At 38.3% G+C, this 10,364-nt stretch overlaps 1 protein-coding gene across 1 annotated transcript; it reads left to right on the top strand.

Annotated features, from left to right (window-relative positions):
- The first annotated feature begins 315 nt into the window (after nucleotides 1-315).
- Nucleotides 316-7,186, top strand: LOC117565774 (uncharacterized). The gene is made up of 6 exons (XM_034245050.2): nucleotides 316-957; nucleotides 3,873-4,143; nucleotides 4,215-4,426; nucleotides 5,413-5,668; nucleotides 5,731-6,338; nucleotides 6,434-7,186. Exons 1-6 carry the CDS (start codon nucleotides 699-701, stop codon nucleotides 6,670-6,672), a joined length of 1,845 nt encoding a protein of 614 aa, XP_034100941.1. The 5' UTR covers nucleotides 316-698; the 3' UTR covers nucleotides 6,673-7,186.
- The last annotated feature ends 3,178 nt before the right edge of the window (nucleotides 7,187-10,364 follow it).

A 10,364-nucleotide genomic window follows, 5' to 3' on the forward strand; every position in this document is an offset into this window, starting at 1 on the left:
CTTTCGATACCAATGTTTAACTGCCCCGTCATGACGACTAGTATAACAAGAGCTGCTAGTCGCTGTAACAATCACAAACTGCAGCATATGGTTAGAATATGATAGGAGAAAGCTCGCTCTGAAAAGCTTTCAATCACTCGCTTACTCACACTCTCTCACTCTCTCTCGTTCTCTCTGTGTGTCTTTCGCTCTCGCTGTTGGACGAGCGGCCTTGGCATTGCACGTTGTTTGGTTGTTCGGAACAGCTGTTATTTGGTTTTCGGCGAGCTTCGTGCGCAGCTGGGACGCTAAGCTGCTTTCAGTTGTGGGACGCCATCGAAGGCGTGCGGTTATCGTTTTTCCCGTAGCGCTTGTTGCTCAAGTCTTTCGTTCAACACACAAAAAGCAAAACAAATGACAAACGCGGAAAATAGCATAAGCTATCTATTATTTATTTATTGCTATTATTAATAATTTCACAGTGTGCTCGGCTGTGCAAAAGTGTTCAGTGTAAAGAAGTGAAATTTTTGGTCGTGTGTGGCACAGCAACAAAAAAAAACTGATAGAATACAAAAATAAAAAAAAGATTAAATTATTATAGTTAAAACAAACCCGATAACAATTTGTGCCGCCCAATTGACACACATTTGATACAACAAATTTCATAAATCAGGGCAACAAAACAAACAAACAACACACAAAAAAAAAGAAGCGAAATAATGTCAAACAAATCAATGGCAAGCAGCAGCTGCAAGTTGCTGCCGATGATGTTGCTGCTGTTGCTATTGCTGTTGCCGGCAATGCCAGATGCTGCTGCTGCGGCCACCGCAAAGCGACGCGCCCGAATATCAGCAACCAGCAGCAGCATCAATAGCAACAACAATGAGTCGTTGACAGAGCCCAAGCAGGCGGCGCAGACGTCGTCAAAGACAACAGCGGCAGAAGGAAAATTGAAAACATCTGCAGACAGCAAATATGGTGAGTCCTAAGGAGAGAAATACAGAAGAAGAACAACAGCAAAAAAAAAGGAATGAATGCCCCGCATAGCATTTGCCCCTTTTTTTCCTGGGCAAGCTTGTTTGGCATTCTGTTCTGTTGTTTGCGGGCTGCCTAATTGCATTTGGTCACGATTTGTGAGCTTGCAACGTGTGCAATGCCCTGGCCTGGCCTGATCTGCCCCCTAAGGAGAGACCTTGTTTGGCAACGAGCCAACATCAGCAGCGGCAGCAACAGCTACAAAAAAAGGGTTGCCCTTGGCAGCGAAATTGTTTCACGCTTTGCGAGTGCATACAAAAACAAAAGACTTAGGCAACGAACTTGCCGCTAACACTAATTTTAGCTATTTTCTGCCAATCAAGAGCACTCCGCATAGCCAAGGAAATGTGCATTGTACAAACGTTTCCTGTCCACAGCCAGCGCAAAACCGCAAAAAGAGGCCGCCACGCCCATCAGCACAAAACAGAAAGAACCGCAGCAACAGCAGCAAACACAAACTTGGCGGAAATTGCGGCAACTTTTAATGGTCAGTTGCCGAGAGCAAAAGTGTCATTAGGCCAGAGCAAATGTCAGTGCTTAACCCCCCCCGCTGACACTATTAAATCGACACCAAAAGCCCCAAAAAATCAAATCCAGAACTGTTGCAAAGCAATTGCATAACACACATGCCACACATTTGGCTGGCAATGTGCAACGTCATGTTGCAGTCACTAACCAAAATAAAAAAATCTCGCTCACTGAACCACAATATTTGTGGTATTGTATATCATTAATCAGGCGATTTATTTGCTGATGCTGCAACTTCCATGGTCAGTTTGTCATTCAACGCTGACAGACAGTTTTCCAATCAGTTTTCTTAGCTGTCATCGCCAAAGATGAAGAAGAGACTTGTAGTCGCCGACGAAAAGGGAAGAGAGAGAAGAGGAGGCGCATTGGCAAGATAAAGTTGTCGCCACCTTGATGTTGGTTGTTCTAATGGCATTTCGCATCGCTCAGAATTTGTGCCAACTGTTTGCCAGCCTTGCATTTTCACTTTTCCATGTTTATTTTGTTGTTGTTCTTATATTTTTTATGCCGCTGTCGCTGCTGCTGCCGCTGTTGTTGTCGCTGCTGTTGTCGCTGCTGTTGTTGTTTTATGTTTGTATGCTCTGTGTGAATTTCGCCTAAATGCCGAATACAACACGGAGGCGGCCTGGCGAATTCAAAATTGGTGTCAATGATTTCAACATGGGAAAAAGCACAAGCACAGACAGCAACAGCAACTACAACCACTGCAGCAGCAACCATGGCAGCAACAGCAGCTATAACGTGGAGCAAACAAGATGCTGGCAAACATCCAGACAACATTTCAGCTGCTTAGCACAGAAAATGGCATTTCTAATTGCACATTATGCAAGGTTCTGCTAAGCAGAAATGGAGAAAATGCACTTTAAATACACACGACGACGCAAAGGCGGAGAAGTTGAAGCTGATGCTGTTGGTGGTTACTGTTGGTGTTGCTGTTGTTGTGTGAAGATAGTATGCCTCAAATGTGGCATTGATTTGTGCTTCAGCAAAGTAGAAATTTGGCTGCAATTACTTGACTTGATTTGCGAGTTATTTAGCGCATTGCTGACATTAAAACGAGTAATTGCTAAAAATAAAACTAACATATCTTTTGCAATTACCGCAACGTTAATAAACGTTATTTTATGTTTACAGTCTACCAAATTAGCTCAAAATTTTTGAAGATCACTAAACTAAATATTTCCGCTTTTAACGTCTTGACTTTCAGTTCATTTTTTACATGAAAATAATTGTAATTATTTATTGAAGGGCAATAGTTCAATTTAAATATTATTTGTAAGTAACTAATAACGATTCTTTAGTTCATTTAATTTAGACTTTTCTTCAATATTTTAAAATTTTTCTTTTTGCCTAATTGCATTAAAATAATAATTGAATTTTGAATAGTTTTTATTGTAGATTATGCTGATTTTGTATATATTACTGCAGCTATTTCTATTTAAATATAAACAAATTTTCATATATATTTGTTTCACTTTGGTTTTCATTTTATTTTACGCAATTTATCAATAAGTTGACACTTTTTTTTTGTTTTTCCACCTGGTTTTTATTATCTAAATCTTACGAGCGTTTAGCTGATTGATTAGTATTTCAATAAAATTAGCTTTCAAAGTCTATAAAAAGCTAAAATGAAGCTACAATCTTATAAGGCTTTTCAAATGTGCTCAAATCATTATTTAATGCCCCCAATTAATTGCTCATCAAAGCGATTTGACTACCTTTACATGCATTGGACTGAAGACTCTTGTTTTCCTTTATTTATTTATGGAGTTCGTGTCTTTAATGTGCCCGCAGTTAGTCGAAGATCTAGAGTTGATTCCAGTTAACCAATTGACAGTGACTACGACCATTACTGGCACTTAATGATGACTTGTAGAACACACAGCTGGTTGCTGGCTGCTGGCAGCATCTTCAATCTGTTAGCTGGACATGCTAATACCCGGCACACTTTCAGCCAAATCAGCCATCACCTGAAGCACAACTCCAGCAACAACAGTCACAGAAATAATAATAATACAAAAACGAACAGCAAGCAAACAAAACTAAACCAAAAGCTAGTTGCAGTAGACTACATTTGTTTTTGTGAAACAAGTTCTTGGGCCACCTCTTCTTACACTTTTGTCTTTTGCCTTTTGCTTTGGGTTGCTAACTGATTTGCATGCAAGAGCAGCAACATCGACTTGGGCTTCGACTTCAATGAACAGCAGCAACAGCAGAAACAGCAACAATTGTGTTGCGGCATCTGCTGTCGAGTAACCCCATTCTACATACTGTATGTAGATGCGAGTAACCCCCATTTCGGAATCCCATTTGGGCCTCTTCTATTGCAGAGATACGCGGCGTGGCTGGTGAACCAAATTACAAATCGGTGAATTTGACCTGGGAAGTTGAGTTCGTGACGTCGGCCCATGACACAGATACCAATTCAAATGGGCCAAATGGCAATGCCAATGCCAATGCCGTGACAAATATGAGCGATGATGTGGAACCACCCAAAGCCTTTCAGATCTTCTACTGTGAAATGCAGAACTATGGACCACAACGTTGTCGCGTTAAACTGGTGAATGGCAGCATCGCCGAGTTGCCATCTCTGGATGCTGAGTAAGTTTTGTCTGATGCTCTGCTTTGTTAGCTTTGCTATACAGTCCACTCTCATCCATGTCAACTGCCAGCACTCATCAAGTGCAGCACTTTGCCGCCGCCGTCGACAACCTGCGCATGGCCACCAGATACAGCTTCCACATCCGTCCGGTGCAGCCGCGACGCCTACGCAGCAGCAGCGCACGCGCCGACTTCCACGATGAGAACGAGATTGAAAGTGGAGGCGCAACAGCGGCTGCCTCTCACTTGCCTGGCCAGAGCATCATCATACCCACCAAGGGCTGTAAGTGTACAACGCACGCTAGATGTAGACAAAGTACTTAAAAAGTACATCAAACTTTTAAAGTTGATAAAATGCCAGAGTTGGTAAAATCAGAGAAAACTATAAGTCCGAACTAGCTAAAGCTTTTTATACATCATTGTATAATTTGTAATAATTATGTTTTACAATAAGATTACCAATTATATGCTGATAATTCTACGACTAGTTATAGAATTTGTTTACACAAGATAAACTTTCAAATGACTCAATTTGTTTTAGAAATTAATTAGAAAAGCAAATCCTAATAATTGTTCAATTTCATTTGGAATTAGCAAACAGAATTATAAACTTGGAAATTATACTATTTAATATATAATTAGTTAACAAATTTAAACCCGTAGATTAAAAAATTAGTTTTAAAAATAAATTAATAGTTTAGAGTTTGTTAATTATCCAAATTGTTTTAGAAAGAGATACCAAATTTTAAACACCAAAATTAGTGGAGTTGCTTTAGACTTCAATTATAAACTAAATGATTAGTTGTGGGGTTAGAAGACGAAATTTTGTACTGGGAGATTACCATGTTTGTTTTAGACTTATATTACACATTGAAATTGGTTAATTAATTAATTTGCTAAGGAGTTAGATAACAAATTTTAAACACGAAATTTTACATATTTTCATGAGACCACATTAAATTCCGAAATTAAAGCTGAGAATTTTCAATTTCAAATTATTGTAATTTAAAAAAAAAACACCATTTATATTTTCAAATGAATTAAGGTTTTCTACAAAAAATCCTATAATATTTCATTTAATTCAATTGGACAATTTCAATACTATAATATTTTAAATTGTATTTATTTTTTCATAACATTATGGGTAGTTATGATCAAAAAGATATTTCAATATAAAAATCACTTATCTGTATCTTTCTTTCTTAACTAAGTTCAAAGTAATATTTTATTAACTGCAATGCTTACCATGTAAACCTCTTTCGCATTTAGTCTCCGCCCATGCCACACAATGTCTGGCACATGCCTCAGAGATTGAGGTGGAGACTGGACCATACTTCGGTGGTCGAATTGTCGTCGATGGCGGCGACTGCGGCATTAAGGGCAATGCCAACGATCCGGCGGATAAATACACGATGCGCATCGATCACAAGCTATGTGGCAGCATGGTCAAACCGGAGACGAACACCGTGGAGACATTCATCACTGTGCAGGAGAACCTAGGCATATTCACACACAGCACTAGGCGGTAAGAGGCTGAAAGAGGGGAAGATACATAAGTGGGAAATAAAATGATTTGGTTCTTCACAGCTTCGTGGTTGTCTGCAGCTACCAATCGGGCATTCAAACGGTGCGTGCCAGCTTCACAGTGCCCGGCAAGAATTCTGGAGTGGCAGCTGCCGTAGAGCAGAACGATCCCTTCCAGCCGGACGACGAGCGTTTGGGCAGAGAACTGCGTCAGATGCGCTATGTGAACAAAAGCGAATTGGTGCTGAAGGAGCCGGCATACGAATCGATTGAGCAGCCAGCTGTGGTGATGGAAACAAAGGCACCAGAGCTGGACGAGGGTCAGGGCCAGCTGGAGGAGGAGTCACAGCAGTCAACAGACGAGGAGGAAGAAGAGGAGGAAGTGGATGAGACAGAGCAGCTGGCACAAAAACCGCAACAGAAGCCACTGACAGCCAATCGACAGCAGGGCCAGCGAGCTCTCAGCCTGAGTCGCCTCAACGAGCTGAACAACTTGGCCTCTGCACTGGATGTGGAGGCGGCGGACGAGGCGCCGGCACAGGGACGTTTGCTAGAACAGCTGGGCACAAAGTATGCCAAACTAGTTGTGGATCAGGGGCCGGGGGGACATGGCTATAATGGTGCAAGCTGGACGTCCGCTCGGGCCAAGGCGGATGCAAATGATGATGAGTGTAAGTAGATGCATAACTGACAATCGTGATTGCAACTGCAACTGCAACACTCCCTCTATTCCCCTCCTCTCTCTTTCTCTCTCTCTCTCTCGTAGTCTATGCCGCCTCGCTGCGTTATATAAGCGCCAATCTGGGCAGCGTGCTGGTAACTGTTTCCATATCTGTGATAATCATCAGCATTTGCATCGTTCTGCTGCAACGCCGCAGCAGCAGCAGCAGCAGTTGCAACAAGCGACAATCGCATTTGGCATCTCACGGCTGCCCCGCCGCCCATTTGCCGCACAAGACACTGCCCCGTGCTCTGCAGCAGCAGCAATATCAGTGCACCTTGTAGACACTGCAACTGCAACTACAACCTTCAGAGCGACTCCCAGTTCTGCAGCTAACTATGCCCACTTGTCTTGCTGAATGCAACAGAACACAGCAACAACAACGAACAACAACAACGCTTGCCTCCCCTGTGGCAGCAACTGGCTAACCCATTTAGCTGAAGACGACTGGGCATATACATAGCTGGGCCAGTGTAACATCTTCAGCTTCATCTGCATCTCCTTCTTCACTTCTTTTGTCGAAGACGCCAACTGGCAAACGGTACTCACGGGATCGATTGTGTGGCAGCAACAACAGCAGCAATAGCAACAACAACTTTTGCAATTTCAACCCACACGACTCTTTGGCAATACCGTAATTTATGCAAATTTACACAACACTTAATTTTAGGACTATTTATTAGCTGTGCAAATTTTTAATATGATTCTAGCATTTAGTACTTTTTGATAAACAGCCGATTAGCCTTTAGTATTGTAGCTCTTAAGTTTTTGTATAAACTATTTAAAGACAATCAATAAAATTAATTGATAATTCCATTTTTTACAACTGGAAAACTTATGTTGACTTTATGGTGGAATTTCTATATTTACAGCTGGAAAATTATGTTGATTTTATGACGGTATTTTCAATTGTAATACTTGCAAGTTATTATGCGCATTAATCAACGTTTAGTTTATGCCTCTTAAATAACAATTAATGTGCTTAATAAGCAGAGCCATTTTACATTCTTAGTTTTAAGCACTAGAAAGTTGCAACATCGACGTAAATATTATATTATATATAATATAAACATTTCTCTGCAGTAATGTTTTACTTACTTTAAAGGGAAAGGGAAAGATACAAACAAGAACAAGGTAAACATTACAAAAAACTAAATAATTGGAAAATCTTGTAAATTATTTACTCTTTAGTTAATACGATTGATTGCTTAAAAGGAAGTGCAAATTTACATACACTACAATTCTTAAAGTTTAAGTTTAAGACAAAAAAAACTAATACATTAAAATGTAATATCAAAGGATCGCAAATAGTAATAAGAAGTAAAAAGTTACAGTCGAGTCTGCTAGATTGTGAGATATCTGCTCTTAAAATATACCAAATTAATATACTCCAAAAATTCAAAATTTGTATATTATATATAATAAATATATGTTATATTAATATAATACTCCATTCACAATAAACCATATAGAGTACTGAACAAACCAGATTGTCAGCCAAAGCATTTTTTATCTGATCGCCACCAAATGTTCAGAAATCATAAATAATAATAATATAGTTATTATTTTATGTACCGAAAAGCGAGACTATAGCTTCCAAATAACGCTTGTTCACCTCTACCCTATGGGTGTTGCAATTCTGATACTCAACTGTCCTAAAGGCACCCAAATATTGTCATCGCCATCAACATGATCATTATGCTCATTAACAGCAACAACTTCATTAAGAGTCATGAAGCATAATAAGTGTGGAGTTAAGTTTTGAAGAAAAGCTTTGTGTGTTTAATGATACCATCAAGAATAAAAACGTCGTTGCGTTTTACGACTGCAACAACACCAACAACAACAGCGTGTTACGAAATTATGTTAAGTGCAGCAACAATAACAACGACAGTAAGTACAACAACAACAATGATAGCAAGAACAGCGACAACAAACAAACAGTGGATGGATGGAATGGACAACGGGCAGAGGTAACAGTCAACGGACAATTTGCATGAAAGTGGCACAAAATGTTGTCAACAAAGTTTTCAGTTTTGTTTTCTGGGTTCTTGAACGGAAGCAAGCAAGATAAACCAACAGTCGACAGCCAAAAGACAACAGCCAACAGCTAAGATAATAATAATAATAATGACAACAAAACAACACAATGGCGACAAGCATAAACTTTTAAGTTTCAACTTCAGTTGCCCAATATGGAGAAATGTTCATCCAAAAACTTTCTGATTGAAGTGTCTGTAAAAAAAACCAAAACAAAAAACTAAATAGGAAGGGGAAGTGCTTAAATGAATTTTGCATATAAAAGCCATTAGGCATTTTTAATCATCATCAACATGATCATCATCATCATCGTGGTCATCATCAACATAAGAAAGGTCCATTGTTGTTAAGTCTGTTATTATTAGAACACAGAAATCAAGTGAGCGTTAAGATCACCAAGTTGGAAAAACTTTCTCATCAGCTGTGTTGGATAGAGACTGAAACTTTGTTGTCTACTCTATTCTTCTTCTATTGCCAGAGATGTGTCTTGTGGACTTCACCTTCACCCATTTTGAATGCGAGCTGTGAACTGATCAAATTTCACCCACAAACCAAGTGGAATTGAGTTGAGTGCGTTCTTCTACGTTGATTAGCATGTGGCATAGATGTAAATCTCTTGTTGTCTTTTTGGCTTCCGTTTCCCCGTGTTGTCCCCAAACCCGAACCCAAAGATGATTGCGATTACTTTCAATGTTTATGCGAGCATAACGTTGTGTTGCACTTACCTCTTTGTACATATTATTAAAAGATGACTTGAGGCCAGCTTTGGCTTATACTTTAGTTTAGACTAGGCTTAGTAATGGGGCCAACGATCTTGGCCAGAAGCAGCCAAACAACTTAATGAGACACCAACTTCGACCGCAGCCCCATCGCCCCATAGACCCAAAGCAGCTGTTGCTGCTACTTTGGCTGCTGCTGCTGTTAACTCTATTGTTGTTGTCGCTCTGCTCAGGCATTAGAATGCGAGCGACTCTCGACGAAAGTAAAAATTGTGAAAGTTTTTCTTCTTCTTTTCCTTTTTTCTAAGTATATATCTAATTTTTTGGAAGTGTAGTTTTGCTTTTAAATTGCTTTGCCAAAAAAAATATAATCATAATAATAACCATTCGTATCTAAAATCTGCCAGTACTCAAGATCATTAAACTTCGGGCTGTTTAGCAAAGCTACACTACGCAACAATTCTCAAGTTTATTTTGAAATATTTCAGAAATAAATTTAGTGGAACATGAAATTAAATGTAGTGAGGAAAAAACATATGCTACGTCATTTAACTTTGCCAGAAACAATTAAGTCAATTTAATGCGGACTTACCAATTTAAAAATATTTCATAACCATTAAGATGTAATAATGTACTAACAAGATCTTTGATAAATTAGTTGAGTTGTAATAACAGTGTGAAATAAAATGAAGATAATTTAATAAAAACATATAAATATTATATATATTAATATTCATATAATTATGCATTTCCAATTGTATAATTATTAAACTGATCCCTTTTTAAATAGGAAAATAAATTACTGTATATAGTAATTTATAACGAAAAATCTTTGAAAATAAATTAAAAATTAAAATGTTCCACAATGGTTATTATAATGTAATAAAACAAAGAGTTAAGCATCTACAAATTAAAAAAAATTGTTCTTTTTTTTAAATAAAAACTAAAAATGTATATAACAACACAAATATTAAATGAAATCAAGTGAGTTTAATTAAAATAAAATAATATATATTACCACACTATTATATTAATATAATGAACATAATATTACATTATTTATTGTCTTACATTCCATGCAGTAATAAATTATCGTAATTATGCAAAACAAAGAGATCAAGTGCAATCAAGAGAAAAACAAAAATTAAAAGAAAAAGAAAAAAAAGCAGCAATAGTTTTGCGCTCATTTCATAACAATAAATTTGCATAGCTAATTA

This window comes from Drosophila albomicans, chromosome 2L, assembly GCF_009650485.2.
Source record: "Drosophila albomicans strain 15112-1751.03 chromosome 2L, ASM965048v2, whole genome shotgun sequence".
NCBI lineage: Eukaryota > Metazoa > Arthropoda > Insecta > Diptera > Drosophilidae > Drosophila > Drosophila albomicans.